The sequence below is a fragment of the Anolis carolinensis genome, chromosome 1 (assembly GCF_035594765.1).
Source record: "Anolis carolinensis isolate JA03-04 chromosome 1, rAnoCar3.1.pri, whole genome shotgun sequence".
NCBI classification, from domain to species: domain Eukaryota; kingdom Metazoa; phylum Chordata; class Lepidosauria; order Squamata; family Dactyloidae; genus Anolis; species Anolis carolinensis.
Genome location: NC_085841.1, coordinates 168,631,640 through 168,644,287, shown reverse-complemented (window position 1 = coordinate 168,644,287; position 12,648 = coordinate 168,631,640). Strand labels below are relative to the sequence as shown.

Sequence of the window (12,648 nt, the reverse complement as noted above, 5' to 3'; positions counted from 1 at the left end):
ATTTAAGCTTTTTTAAAGGATTTTTCCATGAATACTTGAAATGGTTTTTAAAAAAAAAACAAAAAAAAACTATTTACCTTCATTTGTATCTCCTGACTTGTGCCAGTTTGCCCCAAAGCTAAATTGTTGACGTTTTCGCTCAAAATGAACCAAGCTTACTCAAATGTTACTAATAGTCTAAGACTCATGAATCAATCTAACATTTAATGAGCTACAATATTTCCCCTAATACCAGTGGATTCCAGAATCCATGAATGCTCAAGTTCCATTATATACAACATAGTATATAAGATGTCAAAATGAAGGTTTGCTTTTGGGGTTGTTTTTTTAAAATTAAGCTATGTATTGTTGAGTCTGTGGGTATGGAATTGGTGGGCCAACTGCAATGTGTTTTTTGATAATAAATAAGTACTTTGCTATTGAAACAATTTTATTTTAGATTATATGTATGTATATCTTAGGGATTGCTTCTTGTGTGATAATAACAGGATTTAATTTCTTTTCAAACGATATTGGAACTCGTGATTTTTCCACTCAAATACAATTGGATATAAGGATATTCTGAGGCAGCTAGTTGCAAGGACTGTCAGCCTTTCATATCCACATCTTGAATATACATATATTCATTCATTCATTCCCCAAATAAATCCTTTATTTTGCACTTTTATATAAAGGATGCCATTTTAATTCACTATTGTGTATGTGTATATATATATATATATATATATATATATATATATATATATATATTTCCTGTCAGGAAAGACTTGAGAAACTACAAGTCGCTTCTGATGTGAAGTATATAATGAGAATTTAGCATCCACAATTTTTGGTATCCATGAGGAATCCTGGAACCAAACCATGGTGGATACTAAGGGCCCACTGTAGTGTAGAAATCAAGGTTGCTTATAAAGGGGAAATGTCAACATTTATTTTATGAAGATGCTGATATAATCCATGAGTGGTTGTCTATCATCTCAACATGCTGTGTTGATATTGCAAAGGGCCATTGATATTATGTTTTCCACATTTAAAAAGTTTTTTCAAGATGTTTGGATTGCAGACACTCAAGGGGAAGACAATGTCTGCAAATATATTTTCTCTTCATCTAGATAAACTGAAAGTAGTAGGCTTGTGTTAGGGAAGTTTCACATAGCAAATCTTACTTTAGCAACCCCTCTGTGCAAAAATGTTTTAAATAATATTTGGTGAATTTTCTTGACAGTTTGGATTTACAAATAGAGCAGTTAAAGCAGACAATATATGAAGAGGGTGGTGCTGAAAAGGGGTCTTCTGGAGCCATAGAAGAGAGACATCCTCCGGTTTATAATGTTACGAAATCTCAACCCCATTTCATTCCATTAGTAGATGACGGGTGTGTATGCATGTTTTGTTATCTTGTATTTCTTTAGAACTTCTATAACCTAGTTTTCTACTGAAGTATTTTTAGATGGATGCCTTTAATAAAATTGCTAAAATGCTTTTACATTGTAATTGGAGTAGAATGGCACAGTTCTATTGCTTTGAAGATTTTGAAATGTTTCCCAAATAAGACTGAACCTTGTTTTTGCTTTTTCTCAGTGTAGCCCATGAGTTTGAGTTTTTAAAATTGAGCCCCAAGGGTTTCTAGCATTTTATGATTATAGTTTCACAACACTTGGGAAATCTGTTTAATGCCGTGTAATCATGGGAATACAAAACATTACCCAATAGTATGCGCAGAACAGAATCTCTCATCCTACCACAACTCCCTTGAGGTTTTTTTTTCCCAAACATTATCAACACACACACAATTTTTCTCTCTTCTGTTGCTTTTAACCAAATTTTTACTCTGTAGCAACAGTAATATAATGCTTTCTCTTATTATAAATAAGCAAATTTCACAGTGGAATCTAGAATTATATGCTGCAATCCATGATAAAAATCTTGCTGCTATTGAAGACAATAACAAAACCTCCACTGATGTTTTCAAATGGAGGATTGAAGCTGATAGCGGCTGTTGTATGTCACAGTGGAATGGAGAAACGGACTACCACCAAATCTTCAGTTGACTGCAGTTAGGAACTATAACAAATCTGAGAGCAAGAAAAGCAATTCCTACTACAATTTAAGAAAGATTGTGGTTATTTTCTTTTTTCCTTTTAGTCAGTTCAGGATTCAAGATAGGTTGCAATATATTAAACTGTAAATCTGTTTTTCATTCTCTTATCATCTTGCCTCATTTCTAATCACCAAGAGTTATTTCAAAGTACCTTGTTTATATGTTTTCTGTGCTCAGTATTACCTAAGGGACAGTGCCTTTGCAGTCCTTGTTTATGAGTAAACATTTTTTTTCTTTTCATTCACAATCTTAAGAATAAATGCTTTTATTGAAGAGGAAGTTCAAAGACGCCTTCAAACTTTTCACTGCAGCTCTGGTGAGAACAATTGCACGCTGTCACATTCTACAGAACTTATAAAGGTATGGTGGTATTTTTGTCTACTGTAAACATGTGTTTATGATCACCTCTGCTGAAAAAAAGTCTCCACAAAGTGGTGTTTCCTTCTTGTTCTTCTGAGAGTTCAAGGTATCCAGCTCAAAAAGAAATTATTCCATGGACTCTCTTTATTTGCAATTCTTTCACTATTGTTCAAGACAAAAACAGCAGCAGCTGGATAGGGATCTGTTTTTTCTCTTTGGCAAAAAGATTTTCAGCTAATATTGGTGCCATGTATGTAATTTGGCATTTTACATATGACAGGTACAAGAGGTTCCTGTTTTTCACTTTATACACCTGTGTGATCAGGGCATCTTCATTCCTTTGAGTGCCCAAAGAAAATATGCCAGCTACTATTGACATAGAGAACAAAATATTACAGTGTAGATGTTGTGCAAGTTTCTGTGGCTGAAAAAATAAAAGTAGCATCAAAGCCAGAAGTGTCTACTTTTGGCCTGCCTTCTTGTGCAAAATTGAAAGTCCCGCTACATGTGTGTAGCTCAGTGGGACATGGTTCCAATTAGTACTGGATTTTGCCTGGAAGGACTTAACAGGAAGCACTATAAGTAGATCAACTTTTGCTGCAACTTGAGAACTATGCTGGATTTATAACAGGGAATTGCCATCTCTGACGTGCAATATTAGCAGTGGGCTACTTTATCTCAGCACTCATCTTGTGTAATAATTGATTCCAATGCAAGGTTATTGTGTACTATTTTCTGCTTTCTAAAGGATAAATAAAGGGGAGAACTCTTCAGGGATCATAAGCTTCTCTCTCGGCTTCAGCTCAAACATGAATTTGGGTCTTAGGCTGCTGAAGAACATTGCAAGGTTGTGAACCACTTAGTACCTGGCTTGTACAGTGCAGTGTAAACTATACTGAAGGACCATCACAAGTTTTTCTTTTCGAGCCACACAAACAACAGATCTGAGAAGTTTTATGAGGACATTTGTACTGCATTTGTTTTGTGGAATGTCTGTGACCCTGACTTTTTTTTAAAAAAATGTCTTAATTTAATACCAAAGAGTACAAACTTCCTTCTACTAACCTTTGGGATGTTTTCTGGCTTTCTGTTTGAATACTTTGGTGTCCAATGTTCCCTGTGTTGAAAATCCCACTGTCTCTCTGTAGAGATTTAGATATGGCTTTTTGATGAAGCTAGGAAAGAATCCACCCAGAAAATAAGATGGCTATCCTTTTGTGTCTCTATGACTTATTATTATTATTACTACTACTACTACTACTACTAGCTGTGCCCGGCCATGCACTGCTCTGGCTTATGGGAATCATTTGTTGGCCAGGTGGAATAGCAGTGAATAGCCTTGCAGCCTCAAAGTCTGGCTGCTTTCTTCTTTTGGGAATCCTTGTTTGGTGAGCTGGAATACAGTGGAATAGGCTTGCTGCTTGGAAGGCTGGGCACTTGCGTTCTAGGAGAATGGTTTTTTGAGCTGCTAGAATTGCAATGAATAGCCTCACTACTTCAAAGCCTGGCTGCTTGCTACCTAGGGGAATCTATCTACCTGGGAGGTGTTAGCCGGCCCTGATTGTTTCCTTTGTGGAATTTAATAGAATCATAGAATCAGAATAGTAGAGTTGGAAGAGACCTCATGGGCCATCCAGTCCAACCACCTGCCAAGAAGCAGGAAATCGCATTCAAAGCACCCCCAACAGATGGCCATCCAGCCTCTGCTTAAAAGCCTCCAAAGAAGGAGCCTCCACCACAGTCCGGGGAAGAGAGTTCCACTGCCGAACAGCCCTCACTGTGAGGAAGTTCTTCCTAATGTTCAGGTGGAATCTCCTTTCCTGTAATTTGAAGCCATTGTTCCGTGTCCTAGTCTGCAGGGCAGCAGAAAACAAGCTTGCTCCCTCCTCCCTATAACTTCCCCTCACATATTTGTACATGGCTATCATGTCTCCTCTCAGCCTTCTCTTCTGCAGGCAAAATGATCCTTCCGCAGGTTCACCTACGGAAACCTTGTTACGACTTTTACTTCCTCTAGATCAGGGGTCCCCAAACTAAGGCCCGGGGGCCGGATGCAGCCCACTGAAGCCATTTATCCGGCCCCCACGGCACAAGGGCTGAAGGGGGTTGGGCTAAATTATCCAAGAGGTCTCTTCTTCTCTTACAACCATTATTATTATTATTATTATTATTATTATTATTATTATTATTATTAACATTAAGTCTGGGTGGCCATCTGTCAGGGGTGCTTTACTTGTGCCTTTGGTCCACAGAGGCAGAAGGGGGTTGGACTCAATGACCCAAGGGGTCTCTTCCAACCCTCTTTATTATTATTATTATTATTATTATTTATTAACATTGAGGCAGGGTGGCCATCTGTCAGGGGTACTTGGCTTGTGCTTTCGGTACACAAAGGCAGAAGAGGATTGGACTCAATGGCCCAAAGGGTCTCTTCCAACCCTCTTTATTATTATTATTATTATTATTATTATTATTATTATTATTATTTATTAACATTGAGGCTGGGTGGCCATCTGTCAGGGGTACTTTGCTTGTGCTTTCGGTACACAAAGGCAGAAGAGGATTGGACTCAATGGCCCAAAGGGTCTCTTCCAACTCTCTTTTTTATTATTATTGCTGTTGTTGTTGCTGCTGTTGTTGTTGTTGTTGTTATTATTATTATTATTAACATTGTGGCTGGGTGGCCATTTGTCAGGGATGCTTTGCTTATGCTTTCGGTGCACAAAGGCAGAAGGGAATTGGACTCAATGGCCCAAAGGGTCTCTTCCAACCCTCTTTATTATTATTATTGCTATTATTATTATTATTATTATTATTATTATTATTATTATTATTATTTATTATTGCTTGGTGGCCAACTATAGTCCGGCCCTCCAATGGTCTGAAGGATTGTGAACTGGCCCCCTGTTTAAAAAGTTTGGGGAACCCTGCTCTAGATAGTCAAGTTCGACCGTCTTCTCGGCGCTCGGCCAGGGCCGTGGCCAACCCCGGTGGGGCTGATCCGAGGACCTCACTAAACCATCCAATCGGTAGTAGCGACGGGCGGTGTGTACAAAGGGCAGGTACATTTCCAATTTCCCTGCTTTCAGAGTGTTGGTCTTTATTTACTGTCCTGGTTTTGGAGGTTATATTGTTCTATATTATTATATCAGAGTAATTATTATACATTATATTTATAATCTTATATTATCTGCTTAGAACTGGATTATGAGGCCCCTTCTACACAGCTGTTTAAAATCCACACTGAACTGGATTATATGGTAGTGTGGACTCAAGATATCCAGTTCTAAGGAGATACTGTGGAAGATATTCAGGGTAATATAGCTGTGTGGGACAGCCTTGAGTCTACACTGCCATATAATCTAGTTAAAATCAGATAATCTGTATTTTATAGGCAGTGTGGATCAGGCCTAAGTTCCTGTCCCCTGTGTGCCATCTTGGCTGAGGGAGTTGCTAGGATACGAAGGGGGCGGGGCCTAAGGGCAGCCGGGCTGTGTGTGCTAAAGGCAGCAGAGCCTACCTTTCTAACTGGCAGTTAAGGGGAGAAAGGCTCTTTCTCATCCTCTGTAATTTGGACTATTTTTCCAGGGGGTTTTGATGTAAAATACAGACCGAATGACTACCGTGTTTCCCCTAAAATAAGACTTCCCCAAAAAATAAGACCTAGTAGGGGTTTGGGGGGATTGCCAAATATAAGGCCTCCCCTGAAAGTAAGACCTAGCAACTAAGGCTGCAGCAGATTTCCATTGGGAAGCAGCACTCCTCATACACACCAGAGGGAGGGAGAGAGAGTGCTTGCTTTCTGTGCCTCCCTCCCTGGCTGGCCTTGCCTGTCCCCCAGCTGCGGCTTGAAAAACCTTCCGTGGCTGCTGCTGCGCTGCCATTTCTTCCTTTGGAGACAAGGCCATGCTCCCTTCGCCCCCAAGGGTTCTGATTGGCTCCTGGAGCCAGGGCAAGGGAGGGTTGGAGGGAAGGAAGAGGGCTTTCCATTCGTCCTTCTCCTTCTGCTTCTTAAAGGTACAGGACGTATTGGGATTCTCCTCTCATCCTTATTCCTATCCTATGCCATGAAACTTATTATTTTATACTATTATTCTATTACCATATTATTATCATCATATTCTGTTACTATTATTATATCCCATTATTATATTATCCTATTAATATATTTTATATCATTATATTTTTCTATTATTATTATATCATTATATTATTATTCTATTATTATTCTATTATATTTTCATATTATTATATTATTATTCTGTTATTATATTCCATTTTATATTATCCTATTAATATATTTTATATCATTATATTCTATATTATTATTCTATTATATTATCATATTATTATTATTTTATTATTAGCATATTCTGTTATTATTATATTCCATTTTATATTATCCTATTAATATATTTTATATCATTCTATTCCATTCTGTTATTCTATTATATTATCCTATTAATACCATATTATCATATTCTGTTATTATTATATCCTATTACTATATTATCTCATTAATATATTGTATATTATATTATTATTATATTATCATATTATTATTATAGTATATTATATTATTCATCATTCATGACTACATTGAAACTAGAATAGAGAGAAATCAGCGTGGAAACCTTGTGAAACCTAAACTGCAAGCGGTACCATAGATTGTTGTACATGTAAATAGCGGTAGTAACAAGAAATTCTTGATAGGATTCATAGTTTGTCTGGTTATGCTGGTTTGTGATGACAACTACTTTATAGTATATAATAAATGTTCATTTTGTTGTTCAACAATAAATATGAATTCTTCTTCATGGAAAAATAAGACTTCCCCTGAAAATAAGACCTAGTGCATCTTTGGGAGCAAAAATTAATATAAGACCCTGTCTTATTTTCGGGGAAACAGGGTATGTCTTTTGTTGTCAAATTTGGTGTTATTTGCTCCAGTAGTTTAGTTGTTTAAGTTAAGGGAAAAATGGTCAGAACATTTATATATATATACTAGCTGTGCCCTGCCACGCGTTGCTGTGGCTTAGTCTGGTGGTGTTGGTCAGTCTACATTAGGTTGTATTTATGCTGTGACCTCCACCCTTCTTTATACTCACATTAGTAGTAGTGTATGAAGTCTGTTACCTTCTTCAGTTTTTGTGTTGATTGATAATTGCTTGAGATCCCTGTTGTCTTTGGTTTGTTGTTAATCGTGATGTCTGATTCTGCTGAGTGCGGTTTATATTTTTATTGTGGCACAATAGTCTTTTTTTTGCCTGTTTTTATTGTTGTTGTTATAGTGGTCATGAAGGTTGGATAAGTTAGATGTTACTGTATTGTTTTTTTTGGAGGCTGAGTGTAGCACTGACTGGCCTCTCGGCCTCAGTGCCTGACTGCTTCTTGCCTGTGATGGTGTTGATTCTTATTACAATAATAATATAATAATAATAATAATAAAACTTTATTTATACCCCGCCACCATCTCCCCAACAGGGACTCGGGGCGGCTAACATGGGGTCATGCCCAGAGCAATACAATATAATAAAATAAAATATAAAAACAACATATCATAACACAATTAAAACAATACAATAGATAATAATATACAATACATCAAGAAGTCAAAGAAACAGTAAAAACAAGGGCGGGCTGCATGAACACAGAGATAAAAACTCGGGGTGAGAGAGACAAAGGAGTACACCACAGGGGACAGGGACAAATGAAAGTGGAACAGTCTAGAGGATAGATGTTGGAGGGGAGTAACAAAGAAATATATGGCAGTAATTACTCACCAAAAGCACAGCGGAAGAGCCATGTTTTTAAGTCTTTTTAAAAAGCTAACAGTGGGAGCTTGCCTGATCTCAATGGGCAGTGAATTCCATAATCGGGGGGCCACAGCAGAAAAGGCCCTCTCCCTTGTACCCACAAGGCGGGCCTGGGATATAGGCAGTGGCGATAAGAGGGCCTCCCCAGATGATCGCAGAGATCGGGCAGGTTGTTGTCATTGTTATTATTGTAATTGTTTTTTTGGAGGCCAAGTGTGAATGTAGGGATTGGGGAGGTGGATGAGCACTGAATGGCCTTGTAACCTCAGTACATGGCTGATTCTTGCCTGTGTAGGTGTTTATTATTAGTGGGTGACTGGATGGATAGATAAGTGGATGGATAGAGTGGGTGCTCTCCTTGTTTCCTTTATTCCTATGCTGTTCCCTTTCTGTGCTCCGATCCTGAGCTCGCTGATAAGAACACACTGGTCAGAAAGGAGGGTAAATATAACCGGATCAATGGTCTTTTTCTCCGTTTTACTCTTTGCCTTCCGGGCAGGGAGGGAGGGATCTTGTCCTTGGCGTTCCTTCGCTTCCCTTCCCTCCCTCTATCCGTCCCAGCCTTTCCTGCCTGCGGAGCCATGGAACTGGGTCAGTGGGTTGGATGGCGGGGAAAGGGAGAAGGAAGAGGCCTCTAATTGAAATGCATGGACTCCATGCCATGGGGTGCTGGGATTTGTAGTTTGCATCCAGTCCAACCCCTTTCTTTCTTTTTGTCATGGAGGAAGACCCCACCCAAACCCCTTAGACAGATGGCCATCCGGTTTAGTTGTGTTGTTATAGTCACAATGCCTTGTTGTGAGTTTTGTGGGTCCGGATTGTGGTTTTGTGGTGTGGTTGTGTTGGTATTTCTGGGGTGTTTGTTGTGTTATTATAGTTGTTTACAATTTTTAGTCGTTGTGAGTTTTGTGAGTCCGGATTGTGGTTTTGTGGTGTGGTTGTGTTGTTACAGCCGGGAGGCAGGGCTTTTGTGTTGTGTTGTCAAGTTTTGTATTTCTGGGGCGTTTAGTTGTGTGCCAAGTTTCATATTTCTGGGGCGTTTAGTTCTGTTGTTATAGTCACGATGCGTTGTTGTGAGTTTTGTGGGTCCGGATTGTGGCTTTGTGGTGTGGTTGTGTTGTTACAACTGGGAGGCAAGGCTTTTGCATTGTGTTGTCAAGTTTTGTATTTCTGGGGCGTTTAGTTGTGTGCCAAGTTTTGTATTTCTAGGGCGTTTAGTCGTGTTGTTATAGTCACGATGCGTTGTTGTGAGTTTTGTGGGTCCGGATTGTGGTTTTGTGGTGTGGTTGTGTTGTTACAACCAGGAGGCAAGGCTTTTGCATGGTGTTGCCAAGTTTTGTATTTCTGGGCCGTTTAGTTGTGTTGTTATTATCATGATGTGTTGTTGTGAGTTTTGTGGGTCCAGATTGTGGTTTTGTGGTGTGGTTGTGTTATAACCAGGAGGCAAGGCTTTTGCGTTGTGTTGCCAAGTTTCGTATTTCTGGGACGTTTAGTTTTGTTGTTATAGTCACTGTGTAAACAACTTTATCCTTTTATATATATAGATAGATTATTACTATTATTTTTGACCCTGTTTTTTTCTTTAAAAAGAGACCCGAAAAGGCTTACAGTAAAACCAATACAATACCTTTTAAAGCCTAAAATATACAAACATTAACATAGAACCTTCCTGAATAAAAAGGTTTTCACCTGCCACCAAAGGACAGCAAGGAGGGGGGGGGGGCATTCTGGCATCCCTGGGAAGAAAGGAAAAAAAAGGCTTGCTCTCTCATTCCCACCAACTGAGTTTGCGATGAAGATGGTATCCAGTAAAGGGCCTCTCCTGAGGATTTTAAGAGTTCATGCTCTTTTGCTTATTTTTCTGAGAGGAGGAAAGAAAAGTAAATGACAATGAAGGGAAAGACACTTGTTATGATACATCATTCATGGTGAATAAACCTTTTTGATTTTGTACCAAGAAGATGATCTGTTGTGTGTCATGACTCCCACCTCCGATAACTTCTGCTTGCTAGTTACCCAGTTGTGTGATTTATAGAGACCTCGACAAAGAAGGATAGGTTACTTACCTTTAACTGTATTTCTTGGAGCGCTCATCTGTGAATTCACACAATTCCACCCATCTTCCCTACGCAGGGAATATGCCACCTTAACTCTCACTTTGGACTTCAGCTGCAGCCTAGGAACTGAGGGGTTTTGGGGGCAACCCGACCTTATATAGCCTTGAGATGGTGGGCGGGGTTACTGCTGAAACTTTTCTGCCTAGTGATTCTAAACGTTTCCAGCCAATTTAACTCTCACTTTGGACTTCAGCTGCAGCCTAGGAACTGAAGGGTTTTGTTGGCAACCTGACCTTATATAGCCTTGAGATGGTGGGCGGGATTACTGCTGAAACTTTTCTGCCTAGTGATTCTAAAAGTTTCCGAACAGTCCTCTGCACTTTGTGTGAATTCACAGATGACCACTCAAAGTAATACGGTTACAGATAAGCAACCTGTCCTTCTCATCTGGCATGGTTTTGATGCACCATGCTAATTTCCTTATATATGCCATCCCTGGGATTGGATAAGAGTGTCTAAGTCTTCTTAGTACATGGAACCAGCACATACAGTTCTTGCTTTTCATTTATTTTACAGGTTGCTATTTTCATTTTGCCATGTTTAAGTATTTGCATGTAAACCCATTTTGTACCATTTTTATCAAAAAAAGTGGCTTACACTGTTAATATAGAATCATAGGGTTACAAGGGACCCCGTGAGCCATTGAGTTCAACCCTTTTATGTTCAACCTCCTCAAGGGTTTGTATAGAGGAAATTTTAGTATTACAATAGAGTCTCACTTATCCAAGCCTCGCTTATCCAAGTTTCTGGATTATCCAAGCCATTTTTGTAGTCAATGTTTTCAATATATCATGGCTTTCCAAAGCTATTTTGTTGACAAGATCTCACTACTACGCCGGGACCTCCCTGCCACAATTGATACAAGGAGAGAACTTGAGACTCCGTGGCACTTGCTGGGCCTACCCTCGACCAGTTCATCCCACTGGATGCAGAGGCTGTCGATAGGCTCATAGCTGCAGCTAGACCGACCACTTGCTCCCTCGATCCGTGTCCCTCCTGGTTGGTAAAATCCTGCATGGAGGGATTACGTGACCCTCTGTTGAAGATAATAAACAGCTCCCTTGAGCAAGGAGTCTTTCCAGAGGGTTTAAAAGAGGCGGTGTTCTCTCCCCTGCTGAAGAAACCAGATTTAGATCGTTCGGTTCCCTCCAGCTATCGCCCAGTTTCGAACCTCTCGTTCCTGGGCAAGGTGATTGAGAGGGCAGTAGCGGAGCAGTTGCAACAGTTCCTAGACAACACAGGCGGATTAAATCCCTTCCAGTCCGGCTTTCGTGCGGGGCATGGGACAGAGACTGTGCTGGTCTCCATCACAGATCACCTTCGATGCCAGCTTGATCAGGGTGGGTCAGTGCTGCTCGTGTTATTGGACCTCACTGCAGCATTTGACACAGTCGATCATAATCTTTTGACCCACCGCCTTGCCGTTGTTGGAGTCAGGGGAACAGCTTTAAATTGGCTGGCCTCCTTTCTTCACAACCGTGGACAGCGAGTGGAGAGGGGAGGCCTGGTCTCTGAAAGGTCCCCTCTACTTTGTGGGGTGCCTCAAGGGGCCATTCTCTCCCCTCTGTTGTTTAACATCTATATGCGACCACTTGCTCAGCTGGTCCGAGATTTCGGGCTCGAGTGTTATCAATATGCTGATGACACTCAGCTTGTGTTAAAGATGGAAGGCCGACCGGATTCTGTACCCGACAATTTTCATCAGTGCCTCAAGGCCATTATTGGATGGTTGCGTTCCAGTAGGTTGAGGGTGAATCCAGCAAAGACGGAGATCCTATGGCTGGGCCGACCGGGCAGTGGGGATATCCAGTTGCCAATCCTGGATGGCGAAGCACTACGCCCGTCTGCACTAGTTTACGAGTCTGGGAGTCCTCTTGGACCCTTCACTGACAATGGAGGCCCAGGTTTCTGTCGTTAGCAAAACCGCCTTTTTTCATCTTCGGCAGGCTAGACGGCTAGCCCCCTATCTGTCTAGGGACAACCTGGCTACGGTGATCCAGGCTACGGTCATCTCGAGACTGGACTACTGTAATGCCCTTTACATCGGCCTTCCTGTGTCGGTGATCCGGAAGCTCAAATTGGTGCAAAATGCAGCTGCCCGGCTCCTTGCGGGAGTCCCGATGAGATGCCACATAACACCAATCTTACGGCAGCTGCACTGGTTACCAATTGAGCACAGGATCACTTTCAAAGTGATGGTACTTACCTTTAAGGCCTTACATGGTCTAGGGCCGATGTACCTGAGGGATCGCCT

General features: G+C 40.5%; 1 protein-coding gene across 9 annotated transcripts in view; it reads left to right on the top strand.

Annotated features, from left to right (window-relative positions):
• Window positions 1-12,648, top strand: part of kif16b (kinesin family member 16B) — a 174,452-nt gene that overhangs the window by 82,501 nt on the left and 79,303 nt on the right. For 6 of the 9 annotated variants that reach the window (XM_062958355.1, XM_008115032.3, XM_008115040.3 and 3 more), the window contains exons 21-22: window positions 1,226-1,375; window positions 2,356-2,461. In XM_062958355.1, the coding sequence (XP_062814425.1) occupies window positions 1,226-1,375; window positions 2,356-2,461 (256 nt within the window). The remainder of the gene's footprint in view (window positions 1-1,225; window positions 1,376-2,355; window positions 2,462-12,648) is intronic. The other 3 variants (XM_062958377.1, XM_003215243.4, XM_008115058.3) reach the window with 1 other exon arrangement.